Source organism: Lampetra fluviatilis, chromosome 4, assembly GCF_964198595.1.
Source record: "Lampetra fluviatilis chromosome 4, kcLamFluv1.1, whole genome shotgun sequence".
Taxonomy (NCBI): domain Eukaryota; kingdom Metazoa; phylum Chordata; class Hyperoartia; order Petromyzontiformes; family Petromyzontidae; genus Lampetra; species Lampetra fluviatilis.
The window spans coordinates 17,911,891-17,937,103 of record NC_136278.1 but is presented as its reverse complement, the minus strand read 5'-3'; the positions used below and the strand labels follow the sequence as shown (position 1 = coordinate 17,937,103).

Here is a 25,213-nt window from a genome sequence, read left to right as displayed (position 1 = left end):
TATATTATTTGACACTAAAATCAAGCATAGCTGCTTTTTTACACGCATGTGGAGAGCTGATCTCTGGACTGGTACAGCCTTTGGAGCGGTTTTCCAGCGATCGCCGGATCACATGCCGGTTTCGCAAGATCGGCGCCGGATAATGTTGGAAGTCGGATAATCAATCGATTATCTACTGTGCATCTCCTTCACGTAGCTGCCATTGGCCAGACGGCCTTCTGGGAGGGCTTAATTTCCAAGCTGTGGACCGGTTCCGACGTTCAGTGTCTCTCATCAGCAGAGTCTAGATTTAATGTGCTACTTGCCCTTCCCCACAGTGACGCTCGTGAGTCCATTGCTCTATATCCTGCACAGGATGTTGTGGTAATGCTCGCGGCTCGAAGGGCGCCTCTCCCTGTGTGGAGTCTGAAGGTTCTCGCTCTCCTCCCCCCGTGTTCGGCACGGGCTTCCACTGCGTGCTCTCCGGTTTTCTCCCAGAGCTAAACCCACACGCACGGTGGAACTGCTTTTGGGCAAAACCTACCCAATGCTGAGAAATTACCTGAAAATCAGTCTAAACTATTCTAAACGAAACTATTTTACTTGTTACCAGGTAAGGCCCACTGAGCTATGCAGCTTTTCTTCAGAAGCGACCTGGCCACAAATGATGGGTCAACGAAGTGGCTTATCGCGTGGAAATTCCACGCAGCCAAATACTCTAAACGCGTGATGTTGATCCTAAATGTGGAGGGAAAAACTGGACGACCCGCAGAAAAATCCACGTGACCACGGGGAAAACACACAAACTCCAAATATACAGCAGGTGTACGAGGTCGGGAATCGAGCCCAAGACCTCCTCTAGACCAGGCGAGGCAGTTAACATCTCGCCACAATCGATTGGGATCGCACATCAGGAGCACCTGCGTCATCGCGCCCCCCCCCCCCCCCACTGCACAGGCGCCCTCCTGAACAAGAGTCTTGCAGCATTCCCAGATACACAAGCGCAATGACAAAGATAGTAACAACAACAACAATAAGAAATCGTTGAGTTCCGGGTGGGCGCGCTGACCGTGCCGGCATGGCGTTTCCCCCCGCAGGGTGGCAGCAACGCGGTGCCCTCGCAGGAAGCGGAGACGCGGAACTTCCTACTGAGCAGCGGGGGCCTCGTGCGGCTCGATGTTCTCCGGAGCGCCTTCCAGCTGTCCGCCGTCGAGATGCTCTTCGGTAGGCCGTCCACCCCCCGCCCCCCCCCCCACCCTCCGCCGGCCTCCTCGTCTGTCGGCGGCCAGGCCTCATCGCCGGCCAGGCCTCATTGCCGGCCGCTCCCCTGCCCGGTCGCGACGCCATGCGGCGCTCGCAGGCCGGTGCCGTGTTGCTGAGATGTTAACTACATCGCCGGGTACATAGGAGGTCGAGGGATCGATCCTGACCGCATAAGGATGCTGTATATTTGGAGTTTGCGGTGTATATCTCCCTGTGGTCGCGTGGATTTTTCTCCGGCTCCTCCGGTTTTTCCCTCCACATTTAGAATCGACGTCACGCGTATTTGGCTGCTATATATTTCCACCCGATAAGCCACCTCGTTGAGCTGTCATTTGTGGTCACTTCTGAACAAGAGCTGTACGGCTCGGTGGGCCTTACCTGGTAACATAAAAATTGTTCAGTTTTAGTTTATTGTTCCCCTTGTAGCACACAGGGGCCTCTGGGGGGGGGGGGGGGGCGGGGAGGGCGCAAGATAAATGCAGTCGTCATTGTTATAATCCATCGAGCGTCTGCAGACGGGCGGATTTCATTGCTCTTTCTCCGCCTTACGGACGTCCTCTCGAGCGCATTCCCTGCTTTGGCTGCCACTCTGATGTCGTCTTGACCGCACGCCATGTTCCGCCGTAGAGCACGCGGCTCACAGGCGGAAGGTCGATAAAAAGAACACCACTTTCTGGGGAATTCAAAAGTGATTTTCCTAGGGATAGGGCAGGAGTCGGCAAACCTGCGGTTGTGGAGCCGCATGCGTTTCTTCAAGCACTGCTTCGTGACGTTTATTAAGGACCGCCATCTCCTATTCACAGACATTGTGGCTCTTAAAATGGGATGGACACACCACCGCCATAGGAACGTGGAATTTCCACCATTGCCTCTGAGCTGTAGACTGGAGATGAGCGCCAACACCTCAATGTTTAGTATGGAGAGCGGTCGGTCATGGAGAGTGGTCAGTCATGGAGATCGTTGAGGCATGGAGAGTGGTGAGACATGGAGAGTGGTGAGTGATGGAGAGTGGTGAGTGATGGAGAGTGGTGAGTGATGGAGAGTGGTGAGGTGTGGAGAGCGATGAGGCGTGGAGAGTGGTGAGTGATGGAGAGTGGTGAGTGATGGAGAGTGGTGAGTGATGGAGAGTGGTGAGTGATGGAGAGTGGTGAGACATGGAGAGTGGTGAGTGATGGAGAGCGGTGAGGTGTGGAGAGCGATGAGGCGTGGAGAGCGGTGAGGCGTGGAGAGCGGTGAGTGATGGAGAGTGGTGAGTGATGGAGAGTGGTGAGACATGGAGAGTGGTGAGTGATGGAGAGCGGTGAGGTGTGGAGAGCGATGAGGCGTGGAGAGCGGTGAGGCGTGGAGAGTGGTGAGACATGGAGAGTGGTGAGGCATGGAGAGTGGTGAGTGATGGAGAGCGGTGAGGTGTGGAGAGCGATGAGGCGTGGAGAGCGGTGAGGCGTGGAGAGTGGTGAGACATGGAGAGTGGTGAGACATGGAGAGTGGTGAGTGATGGAGAGCGGTGAGGTGTGGAGAGCGATGAGGCGTGGAGAGCGGTGAGGCGTGGAGAGTGGTGAGACATGGAGAGTGGTGAGACATGGAGAGTGGTGAGTGATGGAGAGCGGTGAGGTGTGGAGAGCGATGAGGCGTGGAGAGCGGTGAGGCGTGGAGAGTGGTGAGTGATGGAGAGTGGTGAGGCGTGGAGAGTGGTGAGACATGGAGAGTGGTGAGTGATGGAGAGCGGTGAGGTGTGGAGAGTGGTGAGACATGGAGAGCGATGAGGCGTGGAGAGTGATGGAGAGTGGTGAGGTGTGGAGAGTGGTGAGACATGGAGAGTGGTGAGTGATGGAGAGCGGTGAGGCGTGGAGAGTGGTGAGACATGGAGAGTGGCGAGACATGGAGAGTGGTGAGTCATGGAGAGCGGTGAGTGATGGAGAGTGGTGAGTCATGGAGAGCGGTGAGTGATGGAGAGTGGTGAGTCATGGAGAGTGGTGAGTCATGGAGAGTGGTGAGTGATGGAGAGTGGTGAGTCATGGAGAGCGGTGAGTGATGGAGAGTGGTGAGTCATGGAGAGTGGTGAGTCATGGAGAGTGGTGAGACATGGAGAGTGGTGAGACATGGAGAGTGGTGAGACATGGAGAGTGGTGAGTGATGGAGAGTGGTGAGTCATGGAGAGTGGTGAGTGATGGAGAGTGGTGAGTCATGGAGAGTGGTGAGTGATGGAGAGTGGTGAGTCATGGAGAGTGGTGAGACATGGAGAGTGGTGAGTCATGGAGAGTGGTGAGTCATGGGGAGTGGTGAGTCATGGAGAGTGGTGAGACATGGAGAGTGGTGAGTGATGGAGAGTGGTGAGGCATGGGGAGTGGTGAGACATGGAGAGTGGTGAGTGATGGAGAGTGGTGAGTCATGGAGAGTGGTGAGTGATGGAGAGTGGTGAGTCATGGAGAGTGGTGAGTGATGGAGAGTGGTGAGTCATGGAGAGTGGTGAGACATGGAGAGTGGTGAGTGATGGAGAGTGGTGAGTGATGGAGAGTGGTGAGTCGTGGAGAGTGGTTAGTCGTGGAGAGTGGTGAGGCGTGGAGAGTGGTGAGGCGTGGGGAGTGGTGAGACATGGAGAGTGGTGAGTGATGGAGAGTGGTGAGTGATGGAGAGTGGTGAGTCGTGGAGAGTGGTTAGTCGTGGAGAGTGGTGAGGCGTGGAGAGTGGTGAGGCGTGGAGAGTGGTGAGTGATGGAGAGTGGTGAGTGATGGAGAGTGGTGAGTCGTGGAGAGTGGTGAGGCGTGGAGAGTGGTGAGACGTGGAGAGTGGTGAGTCGTGGAGAGTGGTGAGACATGGAGAGTGGTAAGACATGGAGAGTGGTGAGGCGTGGAGAGTGGTGAGTGATGGAGAGTGGTGAGTGATGGAGAGTGGTGAGGCGTGGAGAGTGGTGAGTGATGGAGAGTGGTGAGTGATGGAGAGTGGTGAGACATGGAGAGTGGTGAGACATGGAGAGTGGTGAGACATGGAGAGTGGTGAGTGATGGACAGTGGTGAGTCGTGGAGAGTGGTGAGGCGTGGAGAGTGGTGAGACGTGGAGAGTGGTGAGACGTGGAGAGTGGTGAGACATGGAGAGTGGTGAGACATGGAGAGTGGTGAGACGTGGAGAGTGGTGAGTGATGGAGAGTGGTGAGGCATGGAGAGTGGTGAGGCATGGAGAGTGGTGAGGCATGGAGAGTGGTGAGTGATGGAGAGTGGTGAGGCGTGGAGAGTGGTGAGTGATGGAGAGTGGTGAGACATGGAGAGTGGTGAGACATGGAGAGTGGTGAGTGATGGACAGTGGTGAGTCGTGGAGAGTGGTGAGGCGTGGAGAGTGGTGAGACGTGGAGAGTGGTGAGACGTGGAGAGTGGTGAGGCGTGGAGAGTGGTGAGACATGGAGAGTGGTGAGACGTGGAGAGTGGTGAGTGATGGAGAGTGGTGAGGCATGGAGAGTGGTGAGGCATGGAGAGTGGTGAGGCATGGAGAGTGGTGAGTGATGGAGAGTGGTGAGTGATGGAGAGTGGTGAGGCATGGAGAGTGGTGAGGCGTGGAGAGTGGTGAGTGATGGTGAGTGATGGAGAGTGGTGAGTGATGGAGAGTGGTGAGTGATGGAGAGTGGTGAGGCATGGAGAGCGGTGAGGCGTGGAGAGCGGTGAGGCGTGGAGAGTGGTGAGTGATGGAGAGTGGTGAGGCATGGGGACTGGTGAGACATGGAGAGTGGTGAGGTGTGGAGAGTGGTGAGTGATGGAGAGTGGTGAGACATGGAGAGTGGTGAGTGATGGAGAGTGGTGAGTGATGGAGAGTGGTGAGACATGGAGAGTGGTGAGTGATGGAGAGTGGTGAGTGATGGAGAGTGGTGAGTGATGGAGAGTGGTGAGACATGGAGAGTGGTGAGACATGGAGAGTGGTGAGACATGAAGAGTGGTGAGGCGTGGAGAGTGGTGAGGCGTGGAGAGTGGTGAGGCATGGAGAGTGGTGAGACATGGAGAGTAGTGAGTGATGGAGAGTGGTGAGGCATGGAGAGTGGTGAGGCATGGAGAGTGGTGAGACATGGAGAGTAGTGAGTGATGGAGAGTGGTGAGTCATGGAGATTGGTGAGTCATGGAGAGTGGTGAGTGATGGAGAGTGGTGAGTGATGGAGAGTGGTGAGTGATGGAGAGTGGTGAGTGATGGAGAGTGGTGAGTGATATAGAGGGGTGAGACATGGAGAGTGGCGAGGCATGGAGAGTGGTGAGTGATGGTGAGTGATGGAGAGTGGTGAGGCATGGAGAGTGGTGAGTGATGGAGAGTGGTGAGACATGGATAGTGGTGAGACATGGAGAGTGGTGAGTGATGGAGAGTGGTGAGGCATGGAGAGTGGTGAGTGATGGAGAGTGGTGAGACATGGAGAGTGGTGAGGCATGGAGAGTGGTGAGTGATGGAGAGTGGTGAGTCATGGAGAGTGGTAAGACATGGAGAGTGGTGAGGCATGGAGAGTGGTGAGACATGGAGAGTGGTGAGTGATGGAGAGTGGTGAGTGATGGAGAGTGGTGAGTGATGGAGAGTGGTGAGACATGGAGAGTGGTGAGGCATGGAGAGTGGTGAGTGATGGAGAGCGGTGAGTGATGGAGAGTGGTGAGACATGGAGAGTGGTGAGACATGGAGAGTGGTGAGTGATGGAGAGTGGTGAGTGATGGAGAGTGGTGAGACATGGAGAGTGGTGAGGCATGGAGAGTGGTGAGTGATGGAGAGTGGTGAGTGATGGAGAGTGGTGAGGCATGGAGAGTGGTGAGTGATGGAGAGCGGTGAGTGATGGAGAGTGGTGAGACATGGAGAGTGGTGAGACATGGAGAGTGGTGAGTGATGGAGAGTGGTGAGTGATGGAGAGTGGTGAGTGATGGAGAGTGGTGAGACATGGAGAGTGGTGAGTGATGGAGAGTGGTGAGTGATGGAGAGTGGTGAGGCGTGGAGAGCGGTGAGGCATGGAGAGCGGTGAGTGATGGAGAGTGGTGAGACATGGAGAGTGGTGAGTGATGGAGAGTGGTGAGTGATGGAGAGTGGTGAGACATGGAGAGTGGTGAGGCATGGAGAGTGGTGAGTGATGGAGAGTGGTGAGGCATGGAGAGTGGTGAGGCGTGGAGAGTGGTGAGACGTGGAGAGCGGTGAGTCGTGGAGAGTGGTGAGTGATGGAGAGTGGTGAGACGTGGAGAGCGGTGAGGCATGGAGAGTGGTGAGGCATGGAGAGTGGTGAGACGTGGAGAGTGGTGAGTGATGGAGAGTGGTGAGACATGGAGAGTGGTGAGACATGGAGAGTGGTGAGTGATGGAGAGTGGTGAGACATGGAGAGTGGTGAGACATGGAGAGTGGTGAGACATGGAGAGTGGTGAGTGATGGAGAGTGGTGAGTCATGGAGAGTGGTGAGTCATGGAGAGTGGTGAGACATGGAGAGTGGTGAGTGATGGAGAGTGGTGAGTGATGGAGAGTGGTGAGTGATGGAGAGTGGTGAGTGATGGAGAGTGGTGAGTGATGGAGAGTGGTGAGTGATGTAGAGGGGTGAGACATGGAGAGTGACGAGGCATGGAGAGTGGTGAGTGATGGAGAGTGGTGAGTGATGGAGAGTGGTGAGTGATGTAGAGGGGTGAGACATGGAGAGTGACGAGGCATGGAGAGCGGTGAGTGATGGAGAGTGGTGAGTGATGGTGAGTGATGGAGAGTGGTGAGTGATGGAGAGTGGTGAGTGATGGAGAGTGGTGAGACATGGAGAGTGGTGAGTGATGGTGAGTGATGGAGAGTGGTGAGTGATGGAGAGTGGTGAGTGATGGAGAGTGGTAAGACATGGAGAGTGGTGAGTGATGGAGAGTGGTGAGTGATGGTGAGTGATGGAGAGTGGTGAGTGATGGAGAGTGGTGAGTGATGGAGAGTGGTGAGACATGGAGAGTGGTGAGTGATGGTGAGTGATGGAGAGTGGTGAGTGATGGAGAGTGGTGAGTGATGGAGAGTGGTGAGTCATGGAGAGCGGTGAGTGATGGAGAGTGGTGAGTCATGGAGAGCGGTGAGTGATGGAGAGTGGTGAGTCATGGAGAGTGGTGAGTCATGGAGAGTGGTGAGTGATGGAGAGTGGTGAGTCATGGAGAGCGGTGAGTGATGGAGAGTGGTGAGTCATGGAGAGTGGTGAGTCATGGAGAGTGGTGAGACATGGAGAGTGGTGAGACATGGAGAGTGGTGAGACATGGAGAGTGGTGAGTGATGGAGAGTGGTGAGTCATGGAGAGTGGTGAGTGATGGAGAGTGGTGAGTCATGGAGAGTGGTGAGTGATGGAGAGTGGTGAGTCATGGAGAGTGGTGAGACATGGAGAGTGGTGAGTCATGGAGAGTGGTGAGTCATGGGGAGTGGTGAGTCATGGAGAGTGGTGAGTGATGGAGAGTGGTGAGGCATGGAGAGTGGTGAGTCATGGAGAGTGGTGAGTCATGGGGAGTGGTGAGTCATGGAGAGTGGTGAGTCATGGAGAGTGGTGAGTCATGGGGAGTGGTGAGTCATGGGGAGTGGTGAGACATGGAGAGTGGTGAGTCATGGAGAGTGGTGAGTCATGGGGAGTGGTGAGTCATGGAGAGTGGTGAGACATGGAGAGTGGTGAGTGATGAAGAGTGGTGAGGCATGGGGAGTGGTGAGACATGGAGAGTGGTGAGTGATGGAGAGTGGTGAGTCATGGAGAGTGGTGAGTGATGGAGAGTGGTGAGTCAAAAAGAGAGTGGTGAGACATGGAGAGTGGTGAGTGATGGAGAGTGGTGAGGCATGGGGAGTGGTGAGACATGGAGAGTGGTGAGTCATGGAGAGCGGTGAGTGATGGAGAGTGGTGAGTGATGGAGAGTGGTGAGGCATGGGGAGTGGTGAGACATGGAGAGTGGTGAGTGATGGAGAGTGGTGAGTGATGGAGAGTGGTGAGTCGTGGAGAGTGGTTAGTCGTGGAGAGTGGTGAGGCGTGGAGAGTGGTGAGGCGTGGAGAGTGGTGAGTGATGGAGAGTGGTGAGTGATGGAGAGTGGTGAGTCGTGGAGAGTGGTGAGGCGTGGAGAGTGGTGAGACGTGGAGAGTGGTGAGTCGTGGAGAGTGGTGAGACATGGAGAGTGGTAAGACATGGAGAGTGGTGAGGCGTGGAGAGTGGTGAGTGATGGAGAGTGGTGAGTGATGGAGAGTGGTGAGGCGTGGAGAGTGGTGAGTGATGGAGAGTGGTGAGACATGGAGAGTGGTGAGACATGGAGAGTGGTGAGTGATGGACAGTGGTGAGTCGTGGAGAGTGGTGAGGCGTGGAGAGTGGTGAGACGTGGAGAGTGGTGAGACATGGAGAGTGGTGAGTGATGGAGAGTGGTGAGGCATGGAGAGTGGTGAGTGATGGAGAGTGGTGAGGCATGGAGAGTGGTGAGTGATGGAGAGTGGTGAGTGATGGAGAGTGGTGAGACATGGAGAGTGGTGAGGCATGGAGAGTGGTGAGGCATGGAGAGTGGTGAGTGATGGAGAGTGGTGAGTGATGGAGAGTGGTGAGGCATGGAGAGTGGTGAGGCGTGGAGAGTGGTGAGTGATGGTGAGTGATGGAGAGTGGTGAGTGATGGAGAGTGGTGAGTGATGGAGAGTGGTGAGTGATGGAGAGTGGTGAGGCGTGGAGAGCGGTGAGGCGTGGAGAGCGGTGAGGCGTGGAGAGTGGTGAGTGATGGAGAGTGGTGAGGCATGGGGACTGGTGAGACATGGAGAGTGGTGAGTGATGGAGAGTGGTGAGTGATGGAGAGTGGTGAGACATGGAGAGTGGTGAGACATGGAGAGTGGTGAGGTGTGGAGAGTGGTGAGTGATGGAGAGTGGTGAGACATGGAGAGTGGTGAGTGATGGAGAGTGGTGAGTGATGGAGAGTGGTGAGACATGGAGAGTGGTGAGTGATGGAGAGTGGTGAGTGATGGAGAGTGGTGAGGTGTGGAGAGTGGTGAGGTGTGGAGAGTGGTGAGTGATGGAGAGTGGTGAGACATGGAGAGTGGTGAGTGATGGAGAGTGGTGAGTGATGGAGAGTGGTGAGACATGAAGAGTGGTGAGGCGTGGAGAGTGGTGAGGCGTGGAGAGTGGTGAGGCATGGAGAGTGGTGAGTGATGGAGAGTGGTGAGGCATGGAGAGTGGTGAGTGACGGAGAGTGGTGAGACATGGAGAGTGGTGAGACATGGAGAGTGGTGAGTGATGGAGAGTGGTGAGGCATGGAGAGTGGTGAGTGATGGAGAGTGGTGAGTGATGGTGAGTGGTGAGACATGGAGAGTGGTGAGGCATGGAGAGTGGTGAGTGATGGAGAGTGGTGAGTGATGGAGAGTGGTGAGACATGGAGAGTGGTGAGGCATGGAGAGTGGTGAGTGATGGAGAGTGGTGAGTCATGGAGAGTGGTAAGACATGGAGAGTGGTGAGGCATGGAGAGTGGTGAGACATGGAGAGTGGTGAGGCATGGAGAGTGGTGAGTGATGGAGAGTGGTGAGACATGGAGAGTGGTGAGGCATGGAGAGTGGTGAGTGATGGAGAGTGGTGAGGCATGGAGAGTGGTGAGGTGTGGAGAGTGGTGAGGCATGGAGAGTGGTGAGGCGTGGTGAGACATGAAGAGTGGTGAGGCGTGGAGAGTGGTGAGGCGTGGAGAGTGGTGATGCATGGAGAGTGGTGAGTGATGGAGAGTGGTGAGACGTGGAGAGCGGTGAGGCATGGAGAGTGGTGAGGCATGGAGAGTGGTGAGACGTGGAGAGCGGTGAGTGATGGAGAGTGGTGAGTGATGGAGAGTGGTGAGTGATGGAGAGTGGTGAGGCGTGGAGAGTGGTGAGGCGTGGAGAGTGGTGAGGCATGGAGAGTGGTGAGACATGGAGAGTAGTGAGTGATGGAGAGTGGTGAGTCATGGAGAGTGGTGAGTCATGGAGAGTGGTGAGTGATGGAGAGTGGTGAGTGATGGAGAGTGGTGAGACGTGGAGAGTGGTGAGACATGGAGAGTGGTGAGTCGTGGAGAGTGGTGAGACATGGAGAGTGGTGAGTGATGGAGAGTGGTGAGGCATGGAGAGTGGTGAGACGTGGAGAGTGGTGAGTCGTGGAGAGTGGTGAGACATGGAGAGTGGTGAGTGATGGAGAGTGGTGAGACATGGAGAGTGGTGAGCCATGGAGAGTGGTGAGACATGGAGAGTGGTGAGACATGGAGAGTGGTGAGACATGGAGAGTGGTGAGTGATGGAGAGTGGTGAGTCATGGAGAGTGGTGAGACATGGAGAGTGGTGAGTGATGGAGAGTGGTGAGTGATGGAGAGTGGTGAGTGATGGAGAGTGGTGAGTGATGGAGAGTGGTGAGTGATGGAGAGTGGTGAGTGATGGAGAGTGGTGAGTCATGGAGAGTGGTGAGACATGGAGAGTGGTGAGTGATGGAGAGTGGTGAGTGATGGAGAGTGGTGAGTGATGGAGAGTGGTGAGTGATGGAGAGTGGTGAGTGATGGAGAGTGGTGAGTGATGTAGAGGGGTGAGACATGGAGAGTGACGAGGCATGGAGAGTGGTGAGTGATGGAGAGCGGTGAGGCGTGGAGAGCGGTGAGGCGTGGAGAGCGGTGAGGCATGGAGAGCGGTGAGTGATGGAGAGTGGTGAGACATGGAGAGTGGTGAGACATGGAGAGTGGTGAGTGATGGAGAGTGGTGAGACATGGAGAGTGGAGAGGCATGGAGAGTGGTGAGTGATGGAGAGCGGTGAGGCGTGGAGAGCGGTGAGGCATGGAGAGCGGTGAGTGATGGAGAGTGGTGAGACATGGAGAGTGGAGAGGCATGGAGAGTGGTGAGTGATGGAGAGCGGTGAGGCGTGGAGAGCGGTGAGGCGTGGAGAGTGGTGAGTGATGGAGAGTGGTGAGGCATGGAGAGTGGTGAGGCGTGGAGAGTGGTGAGGCGTGGTGAGACATGAAGAGTGGTGAGGCGTGGAGAGTGGTGAGGCGTGGAGAGTGGTGAGTGATGGAGAGTGGTGAGACGTGGAGAGTGGTGAGTCGTGGAGAGTGGTGAGACATGGAGAGTGGTGAGTGATGGAGAGTGGTGAGACATGGAGAGTGGTGAGGCATGGAGAGTGGTGAGTGATGGAGGGTGGTGAGACATGGAGAGTGGTGAGTGATGGAGAGTGGTGAGTGATGGAGAGTGGTGAGTCATGGAGAGTGGTGAGTCATGGAGAGTGGTGAGGCATGGAGAGTGGTGAGGCATGGAGAGTGGTGAGTGATGGAGAGTGGTGAGTGATGGAGAGTGGTGAGACATGGAGAGTGGTGAGACATGGAGAGTGGTGAGTGATGGAGAGTGGTGAGTGATGGAGAGTGGTGAGACATGGAGAGTGGTGAGTGATGGAGAGTGGTGAGTGATGGAGAGTGGTGAGTGATGGAAAGTGGTGAGTGATGGAGAGTGGTGAGTGATGGAGAGTGGTGAGTGATGGAGAGTGGTGAGTGATGGAGAGTGGTGAGTGATGGAGAGTGGTGAGTGATGGAGAGTGGTGAGTGATGGAGAGTGGTGAGTGATGTAGAGGGGTGAGACATGGAGAGTGGTGAGGCATGGAGAGTGGTGAGTGATGGAGAGCGGTGAGGCGTGGAGAGCGGTGAGGCGTGGAGAGCGGTGAGGCATGGAGAGCGGTGAGTGATGGAGAGCGGTGAGTGATGGAGAGTGGTGAGACATGGAGAGTGGTGAGGCATGGAGAGTGGTGAGTGATGGAGAGTGGTGAGTGATGGAGAGTGGTGAGACATGGAGAGTGGTGAGGCATGGAGAGTGGTGAGGCATGGAGAGTGGTGAGACATGGAGAGTGGTGAGCCATGGAGAGTGGTGAGGTGTGGAGAGTGGTGAGGCATGGAGAGTGGTGAGGCGTGGTGAGACATGAAGAGTGGTGAGGCGTGGAGAGTGGTGAGGCGTGGAGAGTGGTGATGCATGGAGAGTGGTGAGGCATGGAGAGTGGTGAGTGATGGTGAGTGATGGAGAGTGGTGAGGCATGGAGAGTGGTGAGTGATGGAGAGTGGTGAGACGTGGAGAGTGGTGAGTTGTGGAGAGTGGTGAGACATGGAGAGTGGTGAGTGATGGAGAGTGGTGAGTGATGGAGAGTGGTGAGACATGGAGAGTGGTGAGTTGTGGAGAGTGGTGAGACATGGAGAGTGGTGAGACGTGGAGAGTGGTGAGTTGTGGAGAGTGGTGAGACATGGAGAGTGGTGAGTGATGGAGAGTGGTGAGTGATGGAGAGTGGTGAGTGATGGAGAGTGGTGATACATGGAGAGTGGTGAGACATGGAGAGTGGTGAGGCATGGAGAGTGGTGAGACATGGAGAGTGGTGAGTGATGGAGAGTGGTGAGTGATGGAGAGTGGTGAGACATGGAGAGTGGTGAGTGATGGAGAGTGGTGAGTGATGGAGAGTGGTGAGTGATGTAGAGTGGTGAGACATGGAGAGTGGTGAGACATGGAGAGTGGTGAGGCATGGAGAGTGGTGAGTGATGGTGAGTGATGGAGAGTGGTTAGGCATGGAGAGTGGTGAGTGATGGAGAGCGGTGAGGCGTGGAGAGCGGTGAGGCATGGAGAGTGGTGAGTGATGGAGAGTGGTGAGTCATGGAGAGTGGTGAGTCATGGAGAGTGGTGAGACATGGAGAGTGGTGAGTGATGGAGAGTGGTGAGTGATGGAGAGTGGTGAGACATGGAGAGTGGTGAGGCATGGAGAGTGGTGAGTGATGGAGAGTGGTGAGGCATGGAGAGTGGTGAGGTGTGGAGAGTGGTGAGGCATGGAGAGTGGTGAGGCGTGGTGAGACATGAAGAGTGGTGAGGCGTGGAGAGTGGTGAGGCGTGGAGAGCGGTGAGGCGTGGAGAGCGGTGAGGCGTGGAGAGCGGTGAGTGATGGAGAGTGGTGAGTGATGGAGAGTGGTGAGTGATGGAGAGTGGTGAGGCATGGAGAGTGGTGAGGCGTGGAGAGTGGTGAGGCATGGAGAGTGGTGAGGCGTGGTGAGACATGAAGAGTGGTGAGGCGTGGAGAGTGGTGAGGCGTGGAGAGTGGTGAGTGATGGAGAGTGGTGAGGCATGGAGAGTGGTGAGTCATGGAGAGTGGTGAGACATGGAGAGTGGTGAGTGATGGAGAGTGGTGAGTGATGGAGAGTGGTGAGTCATGGAGAGTGGTGAGACATGGAGAGTGGTGAGTGATGGAGAGTGGTGAGTGATGGAAAGTGGTGAGTGATGGAGAGTGGTGAGTGATGGAGAGTGGTGAGTGATGGAAAGTGGTGAGTGGTGGAGAGTGGTGAGACATGGAGAGTGGTGAGACATGGAGAGTGGTGAGACATGGAGAGTGGTGAGTCATGGAGAGTGCTGAGTGATAGAGAGTGGTGAGACGTGGAGAGTGGTGAGTGATGGTGAGTGATGGAGAGTGGTGAGGCATGGAGAGTGGTGAGACATGGAGAGTGGTGAGGCATGGAGAGTGGTGAGACGTGGAGAGTGGTGAGGCGTGGAGAGTGGTGAGGCGTGGAGAGTGGTGAGGCATGGAGAGTGGTGAGACGTGGAGAGTGGTGAGGCGTGGAGAGTGGTGAGGCGTGGAGAGTGGTGAGGCGTGGAGAGTGGTGAGGCGTGGAGTGTGGTGAGACGTGGAGAGTGGTGAGACGTGGAGAGTGGTGAGACGTGGAGAGTGGTGAGTTATGGAGAGTGGTGAGACGTGGAGAGTGGTGAGTTATGGAGAGTGGTGAGTGATGGAGAGTGGTGAGTCATGGAGATTGGTGAGTGATGGAGAGTGGTGAGGCATGGGGACTGGTGAGACATGGAGAGTGGTGAGTGATGGAGAGTGGTGAGTGATGGAGAGTGGTGAGACATGGAGAGTGGTGAGACATGGAGAGTGGTGAGTGATGGAGAGTGGTGAGTGATGGAGAGTGGTGAGTGATGTAGAGTGGTGAGACATGGAGAGTGGTGAGGCATGGAGAGTGGTGAGGCATGGAGAGTGGTGAGTGATGGAGAGCGGTGAGTGATGGAGAGTGGTGAGACATGGAGAGTGGTGAGGCATGGAGAGTGGTGAGTGATGGAGAGTGGTGAGACATGGAGAGTGGTGAGGCATGGAGAGTGGTGAGTGATGGAGAGTGGTGAGACGTGGAGAGTGGTGAGACATGGAGAGTGGTGAGTGATGGAGAGTGGTGAGGCGTGGAGAGCGGTGAGGCGTGGAGAGTGGTGAGGCATGGAGAGTGGTGAGTGATGGAGAGTGGTGAGACATGGAGAGTGGTGAGGCATGGAGAGTGGTGAGGCATGGAGAGTGGTGAGTGATGGAGAGTGGTGAGTGATGGAGAGTGGTGAGTGATGGAGAGCGGTGAGTGATGGAGAGTGGTGAGTGATGGAGAGTGGTGAGACATGGAGAGTGGTGAGACATGGAGAGTGGTGAGTGATGGAGAGTGGTGAGTGATGGAGAGTGGTGAGACATGGAGAGTGGTGAGGCATGGAGAGTGGTGAGTGATGGAGAGTGGTGAGGCATGGAGAGTGGTGAGGCATGGTGAGACATGAAGAGTGGTGAGGCGTGGAGAGTGGTGAGGCGTGGAGAGTGGTGATGCATGGAGAGTGGTGAGGCATGGAGAGTGGTGAGTGATGGAGAGTGGTGAGTGATGGAGAGTGGTGAGTCATGGAGAGTGGTGAGACGTGGAGAGTGGTGAGTCGTGGAGAGTGGTGAGTCGTGGAGAGTGGTGAGACATGGAGAGTGGTGAGGCATGGAGAGTGGTGAGTGATGGAGAGTGGTGAGACGTGGAGAGTGGTGAGTCGTGGAGAGTGGTGAGACATGGAGAGTGGTGAGTCGTGGAGAGTGGTGAGACGTGGAGAGTGGTGAGTCGTGGAGAGTGGTGAGTCGTGGAGAGTGGTGAGACATGGAGAGTGGTGAGTGATGGAGAGTGGTGAGTGATGGAGAGTGGTGAGTCATGGAGAGTGGTGAGTCATGGAGAGTGGTGAGGCATGGAGAGTGGTGAGGCATGGAGAGTGGTGAGTCATGGAGAGTGGTGAGTCATGGAGAGTGGTGAGTCATGGAGAGTGGTGAGACATGGAGAGTGGTGAGTGATGGAGAGTGGTGAGTGATGGAGAGTGGTGAGGCATGGAGAGTGGTGAGTGATGGAGAGTGGTGAGTGATGGAGAGTGGTGAGGCATGGAGAGTGGTGAGTCATGGAGAGTGGTGAGTCATGGAGAGTGGTGAGTCATGGAGAGTGGTGAGACATGGAGAGTGGTGAGTGATGGAGAGTGGTGAGGCATGGAGAGTGGTGAGGCATGGAGAGTGGTGAGTGATGGAGAGTGGTGAGTCATGGAGAGTGGTGAGTCATGGAGAGTGGTGAGACATGGAGAGTGGTGAGTGATGGAGAGTGGTGAGTGATGGAGAGTGGTGAGTGATGGAGAGTGGTGAGCCATGGAGAGTGGTGAGACATGGAGAGTGGTGAGACATGGAGAGTGGTGAGTGATGGAGAGTGGTGAGCCATGGAGAGTGGTGAGACATGGAGAGTGGTGAGACATGGAGAGTGGTGAGTCATGGAGAGTGGTGAGTGATGGAGAGTGGTGAGCCATGGAGAGTGGTGAGTCATGGAGAGTGGTGAGTCATGGAGAGTGGTGAGACATGGAGAGTGGTGAGTGATGGAGATTGGTGAGTGATGGAGAGTGGTGAGTGATGGAGAGTGGTGAGTGATGGAGAGTGGTGAGTGATGGAGAGTGGTGAGTGATGTAGAGGGGTGAGATATGGAGAGTGGCGAGGCATGGAGAGTGGTGAGTGATGGTGAGTGATGGAGAGTGGTGAGGCATGGAGAGTGGTGAGTGATGGAGAGTGGTGAGGCGTGGAGAGTGGTGAGTCGTGGAGAGTGGTGAGACATGGAGAGTGGTGAGTCGTGGAGAGTGGTGAGACGTGGAGAGTGGTGAGTCGTGGAGAGTGGTGAGACGTGGAGAGTGGTGAGTCGTGGAGAGTGGTGAGTCGTGGAGAGTGGTGAGACATGGAGAGTGGTGAGTGATGGAGAGTGGTGAGACATGGAGAGTGGTGAGTGATGGAGAGTGGTGAGTGATGGAGAGTGGTGAGTCATGGAGAGTGGTGAGTCATGGAGAGTGGTGAGGCATGGAGAGTGGTGAGGCATGGAGAGTGGTGAGTGATGGAGAGTGGTGAGTCATGGAGAGTGGTGAGTCATGGAGAGTGGTGAGACATGGAGAGTGGTGAGTGATGGAGAGTGGTGAGCCATGGAGAGTGGTGAGACATGGAGAGTGGTGAGACATGGAGAGTGGTGAGTCATGGAGAGTGGTGAGTCATGGAGAGTGGTGAGACATGGAGAGTGGTGAGTCATGGAGAGTGGTGAGTCATGGAGAGTGGTGAGTCATGGAGAGTGGTGAGACATGGAGAGTGGTGAGTGATGGAGAGTGGTGAGTGATGGAGAGTGGTGAGTGATGGAGAGTGGTGAGTGATGGAGAGTGATGAGTGATGGAGAGTGGTGAGTGATGTAGAGGGGTGAGATATGGAGAGTGGCGAGGCATGGAGAGTGGTGAGTGATGGTGAGTGATGGAGAGTGGTGAGGCATGGAGAGTGGTGAGTGATGGAGAGCGGTGAGGCGTGGAGAGCGGTGAGGCGTGGAGAGCGGTGAGTGATGGAGAGTGGTGAGACATGGAGAGTGGTGAGTGATGGAGAGTGGTGAGTGATGGAGAGTGGTGAGTCATGGAGAGTGGTGAGACATGGAGAGTGGTGAGTGATGGAGAGTGGTGAGTGATGGAGAGTGGTGAGTGATGGAGAGTGGTGAGTGATGGAGAGTGGTGAGTGATGGAGAGTGGTGAGGCATGGAGAGTGGTGAGGCACGGAGAGTGGTGAGTGATGGAGAGTGGTGAGGCATGGAGAGTGGTGAGGCACGGAGAGTGGTGAGTGATGGAGAGTGGTGAGGCGTGGAGAGTGGTGAGGCATGGAGAGTGGTGATGCATGGAGAGTGGTGAGGCGTGGAGAGTGGTGAGACATGAAGAGTGGTGAGGCGTGGAGAGTGGTGAGGCGTGGAGAGTGGTGATGCATGGAGAGTGGTGAGGCGTGGAGAGTGGTGAGACATGGAGAGTGGTGAGGCGTGGAGAGTGGTGATGCATGGAGAGTGGTGAGGCGTGGAGAGTGGTGATGCATGGAGAGTGGTGAGACATGGAGAGTGGTGAGTGATGGAGAGTGGTGAGTGATGGAGAGTGGTGAGACATGGAGAGTGGTGAGACATGGAGAGCGGTGAGTGATGGAGAGTGGTGAGGCATGGAGAGTGGTGAGTGATGGAGAGTGGTGAGGCATGGAGAGTGGTGAGTGATGGAGAGTGGTGAGGCATGGAGAGTGGTGAGTGATGGAGAGTGGTGAGTGATGGAGAGTGGTGAGGCATGGAGAGTGGTGAGGCGTGGAGAGTGGTGAGGCATGGAGAGTGGTGAGGCGTGGTGAGACATGAAGAGTGGTGAGGCGTGGAGAGTGGTGAGGCGTGGAGAGTGGTGATGCATGGAGAGTGGTGAGGCGTGGAGAGTGGTGAGACATGGAGAGTGGTGAGACATGGAGAGTGGTGAGGCGTGGAGAGTGGTGATGCATGGAGAGTGGTGAGGCGTGGAGAGTGGTGAGGCGTGGAGAGTGGTGATGCATGGAGAGTGGTGAGACATGGAGAGTGGTGAGACATGGAGAGTGGTGAGTGATGGAGAGTGGTGAGGCGTGGAGAGTGGTGAGGCGTGGAGAGTGGTGAGTGATGGAGAGTGGTGAGGCATGGAGAGTGGTGAGACATGGAGAGTGGTGAGACATGGAGAGTGGTGAGTGATGGAGAGTGGTGAGACATGGAGAGTGGTGAGTGATGGAGAGTGGTGAGGCATGGAGAGTGGTGAGGCATGGAGAGTGGTGAGACATGGAGAGTGGTGAGACATGGAGAGTGGTGAGTGATGGAGAGTGGTGAGACATGGAGAGTGGTGAGTGATGGAGAGTGGTGAGACATGGAGAGTGGTGAGTGATGGAGAGTGGTGAGGCATGGAGAGTGGTGAGTGATGGAGAGTGGTGAGGCATGGAGAGTGGTGAGTGATGGAGAGTGGTGAGGCATGGAGAGTGGTGAGACATGGAGAGTGGTGAGGCGTGGAGAGTGGTGAGACATGGAGAGTGGTGAGTGATGGTGAGTGATGAGACATGGAGAGTGGTGAGTGATGGAGAGGTGAGGCATGGAGAGTGGTGAGGCATGGAGAGTGGTGAGACATGGAGAGTGGTGAGTGATGGTGAGTGATGGAGAGTGGTGAGGCGTGGAGAGTGGTGAGTGATGTAGAGTGGTGAGACATGGAGAGTGGTGAGGCATGGAGAGTGGTGAGTGATGGTGAGTGATGGAGAGTGGTGAGTCATGGAGAGTGGTGAGTCATGGAGAGTGGTGAGACATGGAGAGTGGTGAGACATGGAGAGTGGTGAGTGATGGAGAGTGGTGAGTGATGGTGAGTGATGGAGAGTGGTGAGTCATGGAGAGTGGTGAGTCATGGAGAGTGGTGAGACATGGAGAGTGGTGAGACATGGAGAGTGGTGAGTGATGGAGAGTGGTGAGTGATGGAGAGTGGTGAGACATGGAGAGTGGTGAGTCATGGAGAGTGGTGAGACATGGAGAGTGGTGAGTGATGGAGAGTGGTGAGGCATGGAGAGTGGTGAGACATGGAGAGTGGTGAGTGATGGAGAGTGGTGAGTGATGGAGAGTGGTGAGACATGGAGAGTGGTGAGACATGGAGAGTGGTGAGACATGGAGAGTGGTGAGTGATGGAGAGTGGTGAGTGATGGAGAGTGGTGAGACATGGAGAGTGGTGAGTGATGGAGAGTGGTGAGTGATGGAGAGTGGTGAGGCATGGAGAGTGGTGAGGCATGGAGAGTGGTGAGGCATGGAGAGTGGTGAGACATGGAGAGTGGTGAGACATGGAGAGTGGTGAGTGATGGTGAGTGATGGAGAGTGGTGAGGCGTGGAGAGTGGTGAGTGATGTAGAGTGGTGAGACATGGAGAGTGGTGAGGCATGGAGAGTGGTGAGACATGGAGAGTGGTGAGACATGGAGAGTGGTGAGTGATGGTGAGTGATGGAGAGTGGTGAGGCGTGGAGAGTGGTGAGTGATGTAGAGTGGTGAGACATGGAGAGTGGTGAGGCATGGAGAGTGGTGAGTGATGGTGAGTGATGGAGAGTGGTGAGTGATGGAGAGTGGTGAGACATGGAGAGTGGTGAGTCATGGAGAGTGGTGAGTCATGGAGAGTGGTGAGACATGGAGAGTGGTGAGGCATGGAGAGTGGTGAGACATGGAGAGTGGTGAGACATGGAGAGTGGTGAGTGATGGAGAGTGGTGAGTGATGGTGAGTGATGGAGAGTGGTGAGTCATGGAGAGTGGTGAGTCATGGAGAGTGGTGAGACATGGAGAGTGGTGAGGCATGGAGAGCGGTGAGACATGGAGAGTGGTGAGGCATGGAGAGTGGTGAGACATGGAGAGTGGTGAGGCATGGAGAGTGGTGAGACATGGAGAGTGGTGAGTGATGGAGAGTGGTGAGTGATGGAGAGTGGTGAGTGATGGAGAGTGGTGAGTGATGGAGAGTGGTGAGACATGGAGAGTGGTGAGGCATGGAGAGTGGTGAGACATGGAGAGTGGTGAGTGATGGAGAGTGGTGAGTGATGGAGAGTGGTGAGTGATGGAGAGTGGTGAGACATGGAGAGTGGTGAGACATGGAGAGTGGTGAGGCATGGAGAGTGGTGAGACATGGAGAGTGGTGAGTGATGGAGAGTGGTGAGTCATGGAGAGTGGTGAGGCATGGAGAGTGGTGAGACATGGAAAGTGGTGAGTGATGGAGAGTGGTGAGGCATGGAGAGTGGTGAGTGATGGAGAGTGGTGAGGCATGGAGAGTGGTGAGGCGTGGAGAGTGGTGAGGCGTGGAGAGTGGTGAGACATGGAGAGTGGTGAGACATGGAGAGTGGTGAGTGATGGTGAGTGATGGAGAGTGGTGAGACATGGAGAGTGGTGAGGCATGGAGAGTGGTGAGTGATGGAGAGTGGTGAGGTGTGGAGAGTGGTGAGGTGTGGAGAGTGGTGAGTGATGGAGAGTGGTGAGGCATGGAGAGTGGTGAGACATGGAGAGTGGTGAGTGATGGAGAGTGGTGAGTGATGTAGAGTGGTGAGACATGGAGAGTGGTGAGGCATGGAGAGTGGTGAGTGATGGTGAGTGATGGAGAGTGGTGAGTGATGGAGAGTGGTGAGACATGGAGAGTGGTGAGGCATGGAGAGTGGTGAGACATGGAGAGTGGTGAAACATGGAGATTGGTGAGACATGGAGAGTGGTGAGTCGTGGAGAGTGGTGAGGCGTGGAGAGTGGTGAGGCGTGGAGAGTGGTGATGCGTGGAGAGTGGTGAGGCGTGGAGAGTGGTGAGACGTGGAGAGTGGTGAGGCGTGGAGAGTGGTGAGGCGTGGAGAGTGGTGAGACGTGGAGAGTGGTGAGGCGTGGAGAGTGGTGAGTCGTGGAGAGTGGTGAGGCGTGGAGAGTGGTGAGACGTGGAGAGTGGTGAGGCATGGAGAGTGGTGAGTGATGGAGAGTGGTGAGACATGGAGAGTGGTGAGTGATGGAGAGTGGTGAGGCATGGTGAGTGGTGAGACATGGAGAGTGGTGAGTGATGGAGAGTGGTGAGACATGGAGAGTGGTGAGACATGGAGAGTGGTGAGGCATGGAGAGTGGTTAGTCATGGAGAGTGGTGAGGCGTGGAGAGTGGTGAGGTGTGGAGAGTGGTGAGGCGTGGAGAGTGGTGAGACATGGAGAGTGGTGAGGCATGGAGAGTGGTTAGTCATGGAGAGTGGTGAGACATGGAGAGTGGTGAGTGATGGAGAGTGGTGAGACATGGAGAGTGGTGAGGCATGGAGAGTGGTGAGGCATGGAGAGTGGTTAGTCATGGAGAGTGGTGAGGCGTGGAGAGTGGTGAGGTGTGGAGAGTGGTGAGGCGTGGAGAGTGGTGAGGCGTGGAGAGTGGTGAGGCGTGGAGAGTGGTGAGGCGTGGAGTGTGGGGAGACGTGGAGAGTGGTGAGACGTGGAGAGTGGTGAGTGATGGAGAGTGGTGAGGCATGGAGAGTGGTGAGGCATGGAGAGTGGTGAGGCATGGAGAGTGGTGAGACATGGAGAGTGGTGAGTGATGGAGAGTGGTGAGTGATGGAGAGTGGTGAGTCATGGAGAGTGGTGAGACATGGAGAGTGGTGAGGCATGGAGAGCGGTGAGGCGTGGAGAGTGGTGAGTGATGGAGAGTGGTAAGTGATGGAGAGTGGTGAGACATGGAGAGTGGTGAGACGTGGAGAGTGGTGAGACGTGGAGAATGGTGAGACGTGGAGAGTGGTGAGACGTGGAGAGTGGTGAGACGTGTAGAGTGGTGAGACATGGAGAGTGGTGAGACGTGGAGAGTGGTGAGACATGGAGAGTGGTGAGTTATGGAAAGTGGTGAGTGATGGAGAGTGGTGAGTCATGGAGAGTGGTGAGTGATGGAGAGTGGTGAGTGATGGAGAGTGGTGAGTGATGGTGAGTGATGGAGAGTGGTGAGACATGGAGAGTGGTGAGACATGGAGAGTGGTGATTCATGGAGAGTGGTAAGACATGGAGAGTGGTGAGGCATGGAGAGTGGTGAGACATGGAGAGTGGTGAGTGATGGAGAGTGGTGAGGCATGGAGAGTGGTGAGTGATGGAGAGTGGTGAGGCATGGAGAGTGGTGAGACATGGAGAGTGGTGAGTGATGGAGAGTGGTGAGTGATGGAGAGTGGTGAGTGATGTAGAGTGGTGAGACATGGAGAGTTGTGAGGCATGGAGAGTGCTGAGTGATGGAGAGTGGTGAGACGTGGAGAGTGGTGAGACATGGAGAGTGGTGAGTGATGGTGAGTGATGGAGAGTGGTGAGTGATGGAGAGTGGTGAGACATGGAGAGTGGTGAGGCGTGGAGAGTGGTGAGACGTGGAGAGTGGTGAGACATGGAGAGTGGTGAGGCGTGGAGAGTGGTGAGTCGTGGAGAGTGGTGAGGCGTGGAGAGTGGTGAGGCGTGGAGAGTGGTGAGGCGTGGAGAGTGGTGATGCGTGGAAAGTGGTGAGGCGTGGAGAGTGGTGAGACGTGGAGAGTGGTGAGGCGTGGAGAATGGTGAGGCGTGGAGAGTGGTGAGGCGTGGAGAGTGGTGAGACGTGGAGAGTGGTGAGACGTGGAGAGTGGTGAGGCGTGGAGAGTGGTGAGTCGTGGAGAGTGGTGAGGCGTGGAGAGTGGTGAGACGTGGAGAGTGGTGAGGCATGGAGAGTGGTGAGTGATGGAGAGTGGTGAGACATAGAGAGTGGTGAGTGATGGAGAGTGGTGAGACATGGAGAGTGGTGAATGATGGAGAGTGGTGAGGCATGGAGAGTGGTGAGTGATGGAGAGTGGTGAGACATGGAGAGTGGTGAGACATGGAGAGTGGTGAGACATGGAGAGTGGTGAGACATGGAGAGTGGTGAGACATGGAGAGTGGTGAGTGATGGAGAGTGGTGAGACATGGAGAGTGGTGAGGCATGGAGAGTGGTGAGTGATGGTGAGTGATGGAGAGTGGTGAGTGATGGAGAGTGGTGAGTAATGGAGAGTGGTGTGACATGGAGAGTGGTGAGTGATGGAGAGTGGTGAGTGATGTAGAGTGATGAGACATGGAGAGTGGTGAGTCATGGAGAGTGGTGAGGCATGGAGCGTGGTGAGTGATGTCGAGTGGTGAGGCATGGAGAGTGGTGAGACATGGAGAGTGGTGAGACGTGGAGAGTGGTGAGACGTGGAGAGTGGTGAGACGTGGAGAGTGGTGAGACGTGGAGAGTGGTGAGACGTGGAGAGTGGTGAGTGATGGAGAGTGGTGAGTGATGGAGAGTGGTGAGGCTTGGAGAGTGGTGAGACGTGGAGAGTGGTGAGACGTGGAGAGTGGTGAGTGATGGAGAGTGGTGAGTGATGGAGAGTGGTGAGGCATGGAGAGTGGTGAGTGATGGAGAGTGGTGAGTGATGGAGAGTGGTGAGGCATGGAGAGTGGTGAGACATGGTGAGTGGTGAGTGATGGAGAGTGGTGAGTGATGGAGAGTGGTGAGGCATGGAGAGTGGTGAGGCATGGAGAGTGGTGAGGCATGGAGAGTGGTGAGTGATGGAGAGTTGTGAGACATGGAGAGTGGTGAGACATGGAGAGTGGTGAGTGATGGAGAGTGGTGAGGCATGGAGAGTTGTGAGGCGTGGTGAGGCGTGGAGAGTGGTGAGGCGTGGAGAGTGGTGAGGCGTAGAGAGTGGTGAGGCATTGGGAGCGTTGAGGCATGGAGCACACAAGGGGGCAGTATCGTTGTAAGAGCCATAGCCGGTTTAGTTTTCACTCCCTTTTGTTTGGTTACAACAAGCAAATAACAGAACAGCCTATGAAGGTTGGCACGGCACACAAGAGGGTGGGTTGCCAGCACCATGCCCAGCCACCTTTGTCTCCCCAGTGGCGATGTTTACAAACGCTGAACCAGGTATTCATTTGAAGCTGAGACCTAAGGGGGAGGCCCAGGACCAGTTCAGATAATCGTCACTAGTGTTGGCCATGAGAGAGAATTGAACTCAGGTTCGAAATGTAGCGCGCTAACCACTACACTACCTCTCCCCTGCCCAGTGCTCCCTACGCACACCACACGCACACACGATGTGTGCGTGTGGTCTGGGGGAGCGATGGTCGTCGTGGTTATCCCACTTTGTTACAAACCCGGTGACCTTAGTTCGATTCTTGGTAAGCATCAGTGGTGGTCCTGGGTCTCCCCCAGGTCAACTCGGTATTGCTTGAATATCTGGTATGGTGATTAAACATCGGCGCTGCAGAGACAAAGGCAGCTGGGCATGGTTCTGACCACACCATGCTCTTGGCCAGCATTAATAGGCACTAACATCACTTGCTCCAACAGACCAAATAATGCAATGCGTGGAATCTGTGTTTGTCATTGTGTGTGTGTGAATTGAGCGGTGGTGGTTAGTGCCCTACTCTATTAACCCGGGGAGACCTGAGTTTCATCTCCATCCATGATGAACATCATAGGAATCAAATCGTCCTCTGCTGGCCTCACCGAACGATATCTGAATATGGCTCGGGGGCCCAGCAGGGCCACGGTGAAGGGGCTATTGAGAGTCGCGCGACTAACCCCTCCGCGCCCGTGTCGCCGGCAGACGTGGTGTGGCTGGTGCTGGGCTGCGATGGCGATGGCTTCGTCCCCGTCGCGTTCCAGCACGAGCAGGAGGTGCTCGTGCGCGAGGGCCGCGCTCCGAAGCCGCCTGCCGAGGAGCCACCCGCCGAGGAGCTGCGCGCCACGCACGCCGCCCCGCACGAGAACGCGACGGGGTAGTCGTCGCCCCCGCCGCCTCCGTCCCCCTCCTCCTCCTCCTCCTGCTCCTCACCAGCGCCGCCCGGGCGGCTCCCGTTCGGTCCGCTGGTGCCGCTGCGGGCGGGAGACGTGAGCTTCTGTGGCCGGGGGCTCCGCCTGCTGTTGCTGCTGCGGGGAGGATTCCACGGCGTGGTTGAGCCCAGGGCTGCGCCCTCGACCCCCGGGATAGCTCGGCGTCACCGGTTGAGTCCATCCGTCGCCCTCGCCTGCGGTCGACGTTCATTGTTTTTACCGCAGCTCGTTGAGCGGCCAGCAAGGAAACGGCGTGACTATCGGATGTTGTGAGCGGTAGCGGACGACACATTTCTTGAGTAAGGTTGGTATTATAAACTCTTTTTATGAAGGCCAGGTGAGGCCCACTGAAGTATAGAGCTCTTTTTCAGATGTGACCTGGACACAAATGATAGCTCAAAGAAGTGGCTTATCACGTGTACATTTATAGCAGTCAAATGCTCTTAAACGCATGTTGATTAAATCTAGATTTGAAGTTTTTGTGACTGCAAGGATCCATACTCTTTGGTTTTTCCGGTAAAGTCACGCAGGTAAAAATATAAAAGAAATTAAATTGAAAACTAAATAAAATTAAATCGCGACGTTTCGGAAGCAACACAAGCAACCGTCATCAGGTGTTGACT

The 25,213-nt window shown here is 55.5% G+C and overlaps 1 protein-coding gene across 3 annotated transcripts in view; it reads left to right on the top strand.

The window, feature by feature from the left end:
* Positions 1 to 24,612, top strand: part of WDCP (WD repeat and coiled coil containing) — a 68,322-nt gene extending 43,710 nt beyond the window's left edge. For all 3 annotated transcript variants that reach the window (XM_078855690.1, XM_078855688.1, XM_078855689.1), the window contains exons 5-6: positions 1,077 to 1,203; positions 24,364 to 24,612. In XM_078855690.1, coding sequence (XP_078711816.1) covers positions 1,077 to 1,203; positions 24,364 to 24,539 — 303 coding nt within the window. In that variant the 3' untranslated portion in view covers positions 24,540 to 24,612. The remainder of the gene's footprint in view (positions 1 to 1,076; positions 1,204 to 24,363) is intronic.
* The last annotated feature ends 601 nt before the right edge of the window (positions 24,613 to 25,213 follow it).